This window comes from Globicephala melas, chromosome 3, assembly GCF_963455315.2.
Source record: "Globicephala melas chromosome 3, mGloMel1.2, whole genome shotgun sequence".
Taxonomy (NCBI): Eukaryota; Metazoa; Chordata; class Mammalia; order Artiodactyla; family Delphinidae; genus Globicephala; species Globicephala melas.
In genome coordinates, this window is record NC_083316.1 from 714,543 (window position 1) to 728,154 (window position 13,612).

General features: G+C 61.8%; 1 protein-coding gene across 2 annotated transcripts; it reads right to left on the reverse strand.

Annotated features, from left to right (window-relative positions):
- Window positions 1–945: 945 nt before the first annotated feature.
- CLPTM1L (CLPTM1 like) lies at window positions 946–13,389 on the reverse strand. Of its 2 annotated transcripts, none has more exons than XM_030856524.3 (17): window positions 13,179–13,389; window positions 12,691–12,791; window positions 11,525–11,714; window positions 9,892–10,037; window positions 8,731–8,809; window positions 8,327–8,444; window positions 8,023–8,117; window positions 7,469–7,553; window positions 6,463–6,566; window positions 5,493–5,558; window positions 4,751–4,801; window positions 3,930–4,012; window positions 3,448–3,482; window positions 2,907–2,962; window positions 2,782–2,826; window positions 1,948–2,063; window positions 946–1,446 (listed from the first exon to the last, which is right to left on the reverse strand). In XM_030856524.3, the coding sequence occupies exons 1-17, from the start codon at window positions 13,338–13,340 to the stop codon at window positions 1,362–1,364; spliced, it is 1,617 nt and encodes a 538-aa protein (XP_030712384.1). In that variant the 5' UTR covers window positions 13,341–13,389; the 3' UTR covers window positions 946–1,361. The 2 variants fall into 2 exon arrangements, with proteins under 2 accessions (XP_030712384.1, XP_030712383.1); XM_030856523.3 differs by having other exon boundaries at window positions 9,892–10,040.
- Window positions 13,390–13,612: the final 223 nt, after the last annotated feature.

The following is a 13,612-nucleotide window of genomic DNA, read 5'->3' on the forward strand; positions in this document are numbered from 1 at the left end:
CTTTAAGTGGCTTGCTGTTTTTAGATCGTTTCAATAAGAAAGTAAGTCTGCACTTGCCCATGTGGTTGCTGTTTCCGGGGTTTCCCCTGCTTTGTGCAGATCAGATATTTACCTGCTGCCCTCATCCCTGATGGAAGGACTCCCTGTAACTTCTCACAAGCAGATTTGCTGTGATGAATTCTCCCAGCTTTTGGATGTCTGTAACTCCCGTTCTAAAATGTATCCTGAGACATACCTGCAGTGGGTAAAGAATTCTAAGTCAGCAGCTTCTCTTCCAAAACACGGGGGGTGCATGCTGCCCGCTGGCCTCTGCATGCAGTTCTCGGTCTGGCTTTGTGAGGACTCGTGGGAAGGACACACAGCCCTGACCCTGAGAGCCGCCTCCAGACACCAGCCAGTGCCCAGCCGCCTCGGCTCCATGTTCCGCCTAGGGACGGGCCCTTTGATGAACTTCCGGAGGCCACAGGCTGCCAGTGTAGACATCGCCGAGGAATGATCCCATCGATGAGAACGACTGGATTCAGAGCCAGGCACAGGGGCTCAGATGCTGACGTACGTACAGGCCTCCTGTGTGTGCTCACGTGCCCACACCCGGTGAGGGCTGGCTCTCCGGAGCTAACCTCACTGAGCGTGACTCGACCCCGTCACCCTCCAGATCTCGCCCTTCCCTGTTCCGTCAGTGAAGACGCCTCCCTGCCCTGTTTCTCCCTCTGCGCTACCCAGGGCGTTTCTCTAGCGAAACCCCATCCACCTGACCCCTCAGGGTGCGCCGACATCGGCTTCAATACCAGACGCAGGCATTTTAAGAACAGTCCTGGCCTGAGAGGTTCTTTAAATTTGCTCCTTTTAACAAACATAGAGAAAAACCACATCACACGTTCATTTCTGGGAATGGGGTAAATGCCAGCATCTGAAACCTTACATGTTATACCAGATCAAAAAAAGTGTTACAGCCAGAGAAATTTATTTTAAAATAGAAACATACATACATTAAGCCTTAAAATAGTCAAATTTTAAACAAAAAGGAAAAAAGCCGTTTGATCCCAGAGTCTGCACGGAATGGATTCAAAAAGGCGTCTGATATCCCCTCAAGGACTGTTTACAGACCCCGAGACGAACTCCCCCGGGTGGGGGCAGGGCAGTGACAGCGCAGCCCCCGCCAGCACCGGACGCTCCCGCAGCCATGGTGACCGGACAGACGTCCACGCGGGCAGAGGCGGCAGTGCTGCCAGCTCCCGTCGGACACAGCGTGACGGAACCCGGGGACGTGAGGGACATTCAGGGTTTTGGCAACGCAGGGGGCGTGATGTCAGGAAGTTCCACCAAAGCCTCTGCGTGGCTGCGAGCAGCCAGGGTCGGGCTCAGTCTTCGTGGGGTTTCCGCTGGGGATTCCCCTCGTAGGACTCCCCGAACTCGTTCACTCTGCTCTTATCCACGGGATAAAGCCTGCAACGAGACCACGCGTGCGTCACGCCAGCTGGTTTGGACAGACGCGTGCGCGTGTCCTGGGCGCTCGATGGCCAAGACCCGGACGGTCGGCTCACCACGGGAGAGGCGCGTGTGGGTTTGCCCCGTGCCCTCCCGGTGTTCTCGTGACGGTCAGGCCAGAGCTCTGCCCTCGAGGCCGACGAGAGGACGAGGACAGGGATGCCCAAGGAGAGGCAGGGCTGGGATGCGTCCACAGGGGACCTGACCCCGGGCCCCCGCTGCGCAGCACAGGGGCTGAGGCAGCTCCTCCGCCGGACTCCGCTACAGCAGCTGCGAGCGACCCTCATGCCGCACGAGAGCCGTGTGCTCGAGGGGCGATCAAATCAGACAGAAGCAGCGCTCCGGCACCCAGGCGCCAGGCACCACCCACCACCCACCAATCTCTCCCCGCAGGACCAGGCGTGGGTCTGCGGCCCGAGCGAGTCCACTGGGGCAGCAGCGCCTCAGGCCGGCACTCACCATCGCTGGTAAAGGTACACGAGAAACACCACGTCGTCCCTGAAGCAGGCCAGCCGGTGGGAGGTGGGCATGGTGATGATGAAGGCGAACACGTCGTCAATGAAGGTGTTGAAGGCCTGCGGGCGGGCGGGCGAGGCCGTGGGACAGGGCCCCAGCACCCACCCGGACCACCCGGGCACACGGTCACGTCCCTGCACTCGCGCCGCCCAGTGACCTCAGAGCCACCCCACGAAGCAGGAGCCAGCTGGGGGCGGGAGGGGCTGACGCCCAGGGTACCCCCTTGCACAGACTCCAAGGCCCAGCGTCCCACCTGCTCTCCGCACGCGGGACCCAGGAGCACCACCTGGGAGCCTGGCTATCACGGTGCCGGCCTGCCCGAGAACGGCCAACCGGTTCTGAAGGCAGAAGCATGTTCTAACCATTGCCCCACCCCAAAGCCGCTCGCTCTAGTTCACAGCCAACAGCACGGAGGGCCGTGTGGTCCCCACCTGTGTGTGTGGGACAGGCCATGATGCACTAAGACAGCCCTCGGCCAGCCCGGCCCCGGGAAACTGGACGCGCCGTCTGGGTGGACACGGACCCAGCACCCCAGACACTGGCCACCGGGTCAAGGGCGTCTGCCTGCTCTCTGATTCGTGTTGGCGAGCAGCAGCACGGCTCTAACTCGGAGAACCCCTTGTGCTGCTGTGACAGAGAAGCCTGGCCTTTCAGAGTCGCCGCAGGGCACCCTATGTCTTAAAGGAGCCCCCGACGCTCTTCCACAGAGGGGCCTCCTGATGCATGGCCCAGCCTGACGGCAAGTCCCCGAGGGCCCTGTGTAGGCGAGGCACTGACCTTGTAGGTGAAGGCCTTCCAGGGCAGGTGAGCCACCGACTTCATCTGGGGACAGGGAGACGGAGCACGTCAGCGGCGGCACAGGGACGCGGGGGGCGGCACAGGGACGCGGGGACGCGTCTTACCTTGTAGTTCACGAAGAGCTGGGGCAACATGAAGAGGAAGCCAAAGGCATAGACTCCTGAGGAGACAGACGCGGCGTGGAGACGTGCCGTCTCGGGCCTGCGGCCGCTCCCGCCGGCCTTCAGGACCACCTGACCCCCCACACCCGAGAGCACCGTCCTGCGGTGGACCACCTGCCTCCCGCCCGCGGGGCTGTGAGACAGCGCCCCTGCCCACACCCGGTGAACGCGGCAGCCTGCGAGCCCGGCCCTGTCCGCCTGCAGGGTGGCCGCGCGGTCAGGACGAGCCTAGTGGGCGGGCGCTCCTCCCAGGACACAGGGCTGGGGGCTGGGGCTCCAGCGTGCCCTAAGACAGCGGGGTTCACTGCCCGCACCCAACCATTCCACGGAGAGCACACCGCCCACGGCCAGTCCCGCAGGGCCCAGAGAGAACACGGGGCAGGGCGGGGCCTGACGGGGACCTCTCGGCACACCGGGCCACGCAGTGGCGGGACAAAGCGACCGCTGTAAACGCTGTCTCTGAGACGGGAGACCCAGGACTCACCATTGACGAAGCTGCTGACCAACCAGGAGTACCAGCTGGAAGGGAGGAGCGGGTGATGGCGGAGGCCGCAGGCCCCGGTGCTAGTCTGCTAACCGCCGAGCCCCACACACGCCCTCACGCTCTGCTCTCCAGTCCCGGGACCCCGCGGGCTGGCCAGGGGTGACCTGCACGGGGAGCGGCTTCCCAGGAGCCCTCACCGAGGTGAGGGCAGAGACTTGGCACCTACCGACTTTCCTTCACGACTTTCAGTGAGACGGGAAACCACGGACGCCCGTGGGCGCCTCGGCCCCTGTGGCCCCGGGCAGTGTGTTCAAGCCCGAGGCCTGCGCCCGTGAGCATTCCCGACCCCGCAAGGACCAGAGAGGGCCGCGCAGAGCCAGCAGCGGCGGGCAGGCCCAGGCCTGCGGCCGAGGGGCGTCCCAGTGCCGGTCCAGTCAGTGACCCTGAGCCCCAGCTGAAGAGTAGCAAAGGTGACGTCCTACCTCTTATATCTGACATTCAGCAGAGAATAGACGGCGCCCCCGATGCAGAGAGGGTAAAGGAGGTACGACAAGTACTTCATGGCCTACGGGGGACAGAAAACGTCCAGTGGGAGTCCACCATCAAACCTGCGGAAACTTTCTGGACGGAACTCACAGACAGAACGGGGCAAACACCCAGAACGTTTAGGGCAGCGAAGCTAGTCTGTGTGGAGGATGTGTGTCAGTGAGCATCTGTGCAAACCCCACAGAACGTCCACCACGAAGACCGCACAGCACAGGTAACAGTAACAATACTGGCCCGTGAAACACAGCCAAGCTGACAGACCGACCCAGGGCAGAGAAATGACGCCACATCCTGGAAAGAACTCTGAGGAGATGCTCCCAGAACTCCGAGTTAGGGCTGCCTTCCAACTAACGCGGTGTGTCACCCTTAATTCTGATTTGAACTTTATCAAAAACCCAATAAAAACTGGGATGCAGCTGATGCCCATTAAGCCAGAAAATAAAATCATCCCTGCTCGGGAAACGTGTATCACATCAAACTGAAAACCACAGTTCCCCTCGGCAGGGGGAGTCCGATGGCCTAGGACGCAGAGCCTGTGGGGTCACCACGTCTCAGGGACAGAGGCTCAGCTCGCAGCCCCACAGCTGACCACCGGAAATAAGATTCTCCCGGTGGTACAGGACTGAGCACGGGCGCCCGCAGGGGCTGGGAAAGAGAGGAGCCCCCGGCCTCCCTCCCGGGTCAGGAACCGCAGGCAGGCAGGCTCCCTGGGGGTCTTGGCTCCAGGCGGGCATGCATGCCCCAGGTCGCCGCTCACCTGAGTGTCATACTCCTCCGTCTGCCTTTCAGATTCACTGTAAGTGCCGAACTGCAAGGAAATTCAGTGCAGCCGCGTTAAACCGCGGCCCAGGCAGGCGTCTGCGCTCAGCTGGGCCGCCACGCAAGGAGGGACAGGGCGGCAGGCTGAGAGGCACGAACCCTCGGCCCAGGCGTGGCAGTGCCCCCGCTTCAGAGCCGGGGGTGCAGAGGACCCGATGGCCCCAACCCGCGAGCCACACCGTGTGGGACGCGAGGCGGAAGCAGGCCCGTGAGCCTGTGCGGCGCTCCTCGCGCTGCTTCCTGTTCCCAGTTCCATTGAGTTTTGCAGTGAAGACACTGCTCTTAAAGCAAAGCGGGTTCCCTGGGCTGACTCAGATCAAGAGAAGCCGCGTCCCGTCTCCGAGTGCCCTGCCCTTGACCTGGAAACCTGGAGTGCCGTAAACCCCAAGGCCTGTCACAGAAAGCAGAGTGAGCTGCCCGCCCGTAAACCTCAGTGACGCCCGAGCCCCCGCCCGAATCTGCCCAGGGAAGTGCACAGCAGAGGGCAGCTGTCAGGGAGGCTAGGAACTGTGCTGTCACGTGGAGGCATCGCCCCCCGCAGGAGTGGGGAGGGCCACCCCTGAGCCTGGCCGACCACGTCCTGTCCGGTCACGGAGGTGGACGTGATGCTCAGCGTGCTGGTGCTGGGCCTACGCCTGGGGACCCCGGGCCCATCAGAGAGCCCCGGAGAGGTGCGGTACCTGAAATGCGGGCCTCAGGCCCCTCCAGATGACGGTCACCTTCAAGGCCTTTTTCACTTTCCACAGCTGAGAAGTTGAAAAGTCCACACTTCAGGCGCCAGGACCGGGGAGAAGCCAGGACCCACTCCTCGGACGGTGACTGACCAGGGCACCGGCCGCTCGGGCCCCTCGCGCCCCAGCCCAGCCCGACCCTTCAGCTACGCGCTGTTCCTCACCTTGCCGGCGGGGACGCCCCGGGACGGCCCCCGGTCTCCAGCCCACACCCAGTGTGCCCACATGGACCTGGCCCCCTCCCCGGGGCCACTGACGTGGCGCTGGTCGGGCCGTCCCCCCGCCCAGCCCATCCGCGCTGGCGCCCCACTCCGCCTGTCCCCAGACTCGCCCTGGCACCTTCTTTCTGCTCCCCGGGGCACCCCAAGCCCCACGCCCTGCTGTGGCTGGGTCTCTCCAGGACCCTCCCTAAAGTGGGACCTGCACCACGGCCGTGAGGTCGGTTCCGCACAGTGACTAGTGCCCACAGGGGGTCCTGCCAGCACTTCCTTGATGGGCGGTGCCAGCGCCGTCCCCAACCCGACAGCCGTGTGAGCCAGTGCCCACTGGCAGGGGCGCTGGAATACGACCACAGCTGACGGTCCCGGTCAGGGTGGCGCCAGGGGCCTGCCGCCCCCCCACCGCCCCTGCATCACACGTTCTGCTCCGCACGGCGTCCAGCGCAGCGAGAGCTGCACGGGCTTCAGCCACCGTGTTAGCAAGTCCCGTGGACAGACGGGCCAAGCTGAAGCTTCCGGGCCACGAGGAACGTGGAGGCATCGGCAGCTCTGCCCGAGGAGCCGCGGCAGCCACGCCCTCGCCCTGCTGCCGCGCCGGCAGCCACTTCTTCGGCAGTGACGCGGGTCCCGACTGCGCCGAGCGCTTGGGCACCGGAACCACAGACACGGCGCTCAGCCCGGCGGCCCGGAGGGCAGCTCACCTCGATGGCAGCCCCGATGCCTGCAGGAACCAGCACCAGCAGGCTCGTCCGCTCGTCCAGCAGGAACAGGAAGATGACCACGGTGCTGAAGCAGCGCCAGAGCACTGGGGAGAAACGGGCTGTGCTGAGGCCCGGAGAGCGGCCCCCCACGCACCAGCACCCTGACCGCTTCTGCCCCTTTGTCCACTACAAAGGAACCGTGGACCACAGGTGGCGACGGGAAATGCAAAACGATTACAAAAGGCTACGGCCCCAGCAGAAGGCAACCTCAGCAGGTGAACGTGTGTAAGTTACACTTACAGACACAAAAGGCACAGGAGGCGTGCTAAGAACACTGGTTCCTGACGGGATCCCGCACTCTAATCCCAGGCTCTCCTGCTTTCACACGGGCCCCGCGGAGCCTGCGTCTGTCCTTTAAAAGCTGCACTTTGTCCTTTCAGGTTGTGCTTTAGGAGATGCCGCAGCCGTGGAGACACTCCCAGTAGGGAGCTCCCTGCCGGGAGCTCAGGCCCCGGGACCCACAAGCCCCGCTCGTGCCACAGGCTGAAAAAGCCAGGGGAGGGCGCAGGAGAGCTCAGCGGGGGACCCTCCCCCCCAAGGAAGCCAGAGGTCATGACAGAAGACCCCGAGACACGGACTCTGGACTCGGGGGCCACCCAGCATCCCAGAGCACCCACTCGGGTGTCACTTCCGCAGGAGGAAAAGAACCGTCTCTTGCTGGAGACCCAGCTCGGGAGACAAGCAAGACTGTGAACCGACACAGACGGGCGCTGAGCACCGGCACCCGTGTCGCCTGCCCTCCGTGCTCCCAGGCTTCCGTGGCGCTCACCACGACAGCGGACATAGCACCCTCCCGGGCTGCTGCCACAGGGCATCTAAAAGCCCCTCCCGAACGAGAGCCACGGGCGATCGCAAACTGTAGGTTTCCAGACGAGCTTTATCCCCCGCCTGCATCAGCGGCGGCGGGACAGGCCCCGAGGGCAGGGGCAGTTCTCAGAGCACCTACCTGCTTTGGTGGACATTCCGGTCATGCTCTTCTTTTTCTTCCAGAAACTGATATCATTTTTAAACGCTAGGAAATCAAAAAGCAGCTGGAAAGAAAACGGGACAGCGATGAGCCCCTCAAGCTGTGTAGACAAGCCCGGGCCCGACCTGAGATGCTGGCCGTTCAGTAACACCCGTGTCTCCCAGCACAGCTCTGGAAGATTCGGCTTCACTGGCGGCCAGTTCCCAGGCCCTGGGGACCGGCTGCAGCTTGGCGCCCGTGCCTCGCGGCCTCAGCCCTGCCCCTGCCCCCGAGCCCCCAGCCGCGGTGTGTAACGGGGATTCTGCCGGCAGGGCTGATCCGTCACTCTCTGAACTGCCACGCCATGCCTCCCACGAGCAAACGCTTGTTTTACAAAGTCAGTCGTTGATCTCACTGGTTTTGGATTTGTTTTCAAAACAGCTTCCAAAAGCAGCAGACGAAGCCCCAGGTCCTGCAGCCGGTCAGCGCCCGAGGCGCAGACCCTCTCCCGAGCGGGGTGGGGCAGGCCCCGCTGAGGGCCCGGGGCCACTCACGTGGAACGCGGCCACGAAGAAGGTCAGCGCTAGGAAACACAAGTTGGTGTCGACGAAAATCCCTTTCACCTCGTCAGCGTCCTTCTCTGAAAACCCTGCAGAGGACCGAGGCCCTGCGTGAGACGGCCGACGCCGACCCCACACCAGAGCCCTGGCCGGGCTACCCCTCAGCAGCAGGAAGAGCTCCGCGGGCCACACGCGCCCTTTCAAGGGGGGCGATCGCACAGGCGCAATGGAAGCCGGGCTCCGGGGCTCCCGGGCTGGACTGAGCCCTGAACCCGGGGCACCCGCCCAGCGGCCTCACCGAACTGCTGCAGTGAGAACACGGCGTCCTGCATGTGGATCCAGAAGCGCAGCCGCCCCAGCGAGATCTTGTCGTAGGACACGGTGAGGGGCAGCTCGGTGGTGGAGCGGTTGATGACCTGCGGGGAGCGCGCTGTCAGAGCCCAGCCCCACGCATGCCGCTCCGCCCGGACCCAAGGCCGCGTCTCCCCTGCCCTCTCCTCCTGTGGGGCCCCAGCTGTCTTCGCGGCCCCGGCAGGGCGCCTCCCCCAGGAAGCCCTGGCACCCTGACCTCCCGCCCACCAGCCGGGCCCTGCGCGTCTCTCGTGACCACAGCCCCGGGCGCTGGCGCCTCCTGGGCGGGAGCTGGGGGCCCGCCCGAGCGGCCGAGCCACGCACAGGCCCGAGGGAGCCCTGGCTACTCACCGTGAGGTCCTTGACCCGGCTGCTGAGCTGATCGATGAACAGGATGGGCAGGTAGTGCACCGTCTTCCCCAGCCGGATCCTGGGGGATTGGAGCCGTTTCAAGGCCGCAGCGAGCTCCCGGGCCCCCAGGGTGACCTCACAGAGCTCACTCCCCCGCATCTTCAGTGGCTTCTGGTCACAAGAGTCCCAGGACACGCCTCCCCAGGGCAGCAGGGGCGCCACGAACTACGTTCTTCCCCTGCAGAGCTGCCACCAGGAGGAGGTGGGGACCATGCGCACAGTGGGACACCACTCAGGACGCGAGGGGAAGCAAGGGGCCGCGTGTGCGTTGACACGGGGCAGCCCGCGACGTGGTGAGAAGCCAATACCCATCGACCCTCCACGCCTGGCTTTCACCCCATGATCCTTCTGTGCCTTTCACACTCAACCGTGTGAAGGGATCATGTGTTCAGAAATTAGATTTTAGTTTTACAAAAGGGAAAACCTCATGACACCACCACAGGACCCACTGGAAACTGAAGAAGGAAACAGTTCTGAGCAGAGCCATTTCTAGGTGCTATGTGACGACCCAGTGACAGGCTGTGATCTCACAGGGGGGCTCCCTGAAGTGTAGAGACACAGGATAATCTAAGTCAGTCACTCTAACACTCTTGCTTACGAGAGCAAGTGATGGGAACAGAACAACCTAATAATCAATTTTAAGCAAAGGTAATCGAGTCAGAGCTAACAGGACGCAGACACGACAAAACCTCCCGTGCACGGTGCAGAGGAATAGGGTCTCATCAAGGCTCTCCACTTTCCCTTCCAGCTTCTGCCAAGAGCAAAGGGCAAGATGACTGCCTGCCGTGTCATCGTTTCCCCTCCATATCCTGGCGGCAGCCGTGATCAGCAAGACACCCGGGGAGCAGGGACAGGCTGGGGCGCTCCAGGAAGCACCCCAGGCCCCTCGTCACAGAGAGGGCTCAGGAATGTGGGCACGGCCCATCTGCTTTAGGATTCTGGCCGGCCTCGATCCCTCCACCCGCCACCCACCAGGTCACCCCTTTGCTGTCCGCTCAGGGAGTGAACGAGCGATGCGCAAAGCTGGGCAGGTGAATGTGAACTACGGTGGTCTTCCCACCGTCCGGGCCTCAGCTCAGCGGCCAGACCAGCAGCACTTACATCTTCATGTACCGATGCACATCGGCGGGCAGGGAGGCCCCGTCAAAGACAAAGTCATCCACCATCACGTTCAGGGTCAGCCTTGGTCTCCAGTGAGACACGGGTTCGTCCAGGGCACTCGCTGGCCTCTTCTCAGCCTCGATCTGCTGCTACACGTAAGGACTGACTTAGAGGAAAAGACCAAGGCTGGAGCGGGAGGGGCCCGGGGGGGCTGAGGCAGCAGGGTGCTGGCACTGTCACCTGGGAACAGCCCACGAGCCGAGAGCACAACCGTAAGAAGGGCCAGCGGAGCATATGGGAGGACCCACGGCTGCCAGCTCCCCGACTCTCATTCCCGCGCTTCCTTCTCGCAACAGAAGACAAGGGTGTGCTGTTTCGCACCACGGGGTCCTGGATCGCACTGCCTCCTGTTTCGGGCCCTTGTCCGGAGCAGGGATTCCGAGAAGGACGAGGCTCCGGCACATTTGCAGGAGGTGCTGGAGCTGAGAGCCCCGCCCTCTGCAAGGAGGCTGAAGGGAGCCGCCTCTAAACCAGCTCCACCCCGCTGTCTGGAAAGCGGCATGTCCATGTCTAGGGAACAAGCCTAAAGCTACTGAACTCAGAAACAAACTCTGCCCGCCAAGGAAATCTTGATTTCAGATCTAACTGAGAAGCTCTGTGAACCGTGTCGTTCTATTAACATTTATCTCCTCCCTAAAGCTACAATTTAGCACTAACAGTTACACTAAAAACGTTAGCGACAGCTAACGTTTATTCAGCACCTGTAAGTTCCAGAGACTCCTTCCACCCTTCACACCACCGCCTGGCACCCCAGAAAGGCCCACGAGGCAGTGTCGTGCGGCCCCCAGGGAAACAGAACTGAGGGGTCTCTCCAAGGACACACACGAGACAGCTGCAGACACATCCTGGAAAGCTGCCGCCCCTGGCGTGGATGACTTCCCTTGCATTCAACGTGGACCCGAATACCAGGATCGCTCCGTCCCACCCTCCACTGCGGTAATGACCGCGTATGTGATCTCCAGCCTTTCCCTGTACGTACAGCTTTCTATGGGTGTACAAGATACAATTTGCACACACACCTTTTTCATAATTTTGAGTTATATCCTTAGAATAAATATTCAAGCGTTGTCCTGTCCTACACACAGTGCAGTGTCTCCCAACTCTAAGTTCTGACTGCAGCTGAGCTCTGCAGAAGGGGCTGCCCTGGACCCATTGGGGTGCACACACGCTCTCTGGGGGCTGAGAGGTCCTGTGGCCTGAGAAGGCATCTGGGTAAAGAAAGTCACTGAACAGGCTTCCCTGGCGATCCAGTGGTTAAGACTCCACGCTTCCACTACAAGGGGCACGGGTTCGACCCCTGGTTGGGGAACTAAGATCCCGCATGCCACACGGCACAGCCAGAAAAAATAAAAAACAAAAATCACTGAACTACTTAAACTGCACGTCACTAATTCGACATAAACTTATCTGCAAACCCATGAGAAGTTACTGAGCTGAAAATGTATGTGCCAGTAACATCTGATCGCTTCACTTCCCAGCAGTCAGTCCAGCGCCAGATGCAAACCGTACGTGCAGACACGTGTGTGTGAACTACAAGGGGGTCAGCAGGTTTCCTTCAGCCGGCACCGCTCACCTGCGTGGCAGATTCCCCAGTGAGCAGGTTCACCTCTTCCGGTTTGGGGACCATGTAGGTGGTCAGCGGGCTCACCAGGTGCACCTGCTTCCCGTCGTGCCAGGGCAGGACGCCGGCGTGATGGACAAAGATGTAGGCATACAGCGTCCCGTTGTTCCTGGTTTTCTTTGGAACAGAAACATTGACTGTCCTGCAACAAAACAAATGACGATTTCAATCACGTACACATTACGTTGTGTGTGCACAGAGTGGAGACTATGCAAATATTTCCATGAAAAATGTTGTTTCAAACCCAGACCAACTGATTTTAGCTGAGAAATACTAAAAACGAGACCCAGCGACCTGGACGTTCCTCAAGTCCTGCGTGCGCACACTTATGGACCACGCCCTGCAAGCACGGCAGCTGCCCAGAAGCTGAAAGGCCTGCATTCCGGGCGCTGAGGCCACAGGCTAAGGGGGCCAACACCAAACGTGTGGGCCCCGCCCCCTGCCCCGCCCCCGCAGCGGCAAGAGGATGTGTGTCCCGCAAGACACCACGCACCCCGGTGCTCACTCTGACGCCTCCCAGACAGCCAAGAGGGAAGAGGAGAACTTGTGACAAACACATGGTCTTTAAAATTAAACTTGCTAGAATTTAAGAAACTAAAACCATAGCTTAAATACAGCTTCAAAAAGCCACTCTACAGACGTCAACGTTTATATTGCTTGCTCTGTTGCAAAGTTACATTTCACTTAATTACGATTTTCTGCTAAATTCTTTCCTCCGTCCCCTTCCCTTTTCCCTTCTAGACGACATAACTGAACCACTTCTGCCAGGAAAACACAAGTTGTTTTCTGTGGGAAACTGCGTGTGTAAGCTCTGTTCCCCACGTAGTCCCCACCATAATCCCCACTCCTCTGGAAGCTCCCCAGGGCCGCACCGTATCCCACAGCTGTCAGACGCTGGGTAAGCTACTTCCTAAAGGACAAACTCGGCGTCTGCTACTTTCAAGTAAAAAAGTTTGCTTGTGTGCGTATCACACACACCTGCAATGAAAACGTTCTACCGTGCACGAGATGGCTGGTGACGCTGCTTCTCCGTGGTACCCTCGTCACGTGCAGAACGCTGACCTGTCAACAATCTCAACGTCAATGATGCCTGCCTGTCACCCTGTCCACAACCATACCTTTCAAATTTGGACTCCACGTCAAAGTCCTCCACGTTCAAGACCAGGTCCACGTTGTTCTCGGCACCCAGGTTGGACCGTGTGGCGGTGTACACGCTGAGCTGGAAAGGACGTCAAGAAAGTCAGCTGGGCAAGGCCCCTGGCAGAAAGCACACAGAGACCTGACCAGCCACACAGGGAAAGGTGCATCTTAACTCCGTAAGGGACACAACTCCGCCCGGTGACAGGACGTTCCGGGACGCGCCTGCTGCAAAGGAACAACCTGCTAAAGTGTGTGGCTGCCTGATGAACGGGGCAGGGGTACAGGGACTCTGGACGCCATGTGATGGGGTGAAGAGGGGCACGGGGGCCAGCGTGCGGGGTCAGGAGCTTTAGGATTCGGGGGCGGGGAGGAGAGGACTCTGCCCAGACCCGGTCAGGTTCAGGTGCGAAGGGCCCGGCCCCGCCCAGCCCGAGATCAGAGGTCAGGTGCGAAGGCCGGCGCTCACCTGCAGCTTGGGCCTCCGCGCCAGGTAGGGCTGGATGCAGTTGCCGTCGCCGGCGCACGGGCGGGTGTAGACGATGCCATACATGACCCAGCAGGTGTGCACCACGTACACCACGAACACGCCCACGACCAGGCTGGTGAAGGAGCTGCGGCCGCTCCACATGGCGCCGCCGCCGCCGCCGCCGCCGCCGCCCGGCCCGGCCCGCCTCGCAGCCGCGGGCCCCGCCGCCCGCCCTTCCGGCGCCCTGCCGGCCGCTCCGGCCGCCGCCGCTCACGCGAGAGCCGCTGCGCGCCGCCGCCACCGCCGGGGAAAGAACGCGCTGCGCGCCGCGGGCCGCCAGCCGCCCCGCATGCTCCCGCCGCCGCCGCCGCCGCCGCCGCCGCCGCCGCCGACCTGTCGCTGCGGGATTCGCCGGTGCGCCGCTTCCGGGCCCG

Bases quoted from the DNA above. Each gene is read 5' to 3' on its own strand.
- CLPTM1L (XM_030856523.3), bottom strand. From the start codon at position 13,340: ATGTGGAGCGGCCGCAGCTCCTTCACCAGCCTGGTCGTGGGCGTGTTC. The intron at 8,118-8,326 runs GTGAGGCCGCTG...GGTCCTCTGCAG, and splicing joins GTTCTCACTGCAGCAGTTCG to GGTTTTCAGAGAAGGACGCT. The intron at 1,447-1,947 runs GTGAGTGCCGGC...GTCTCGTTGCAG, and splicing joins GTGTACCTTTACCAGCGATG to GCTTTATCCCGTGGATAAGA.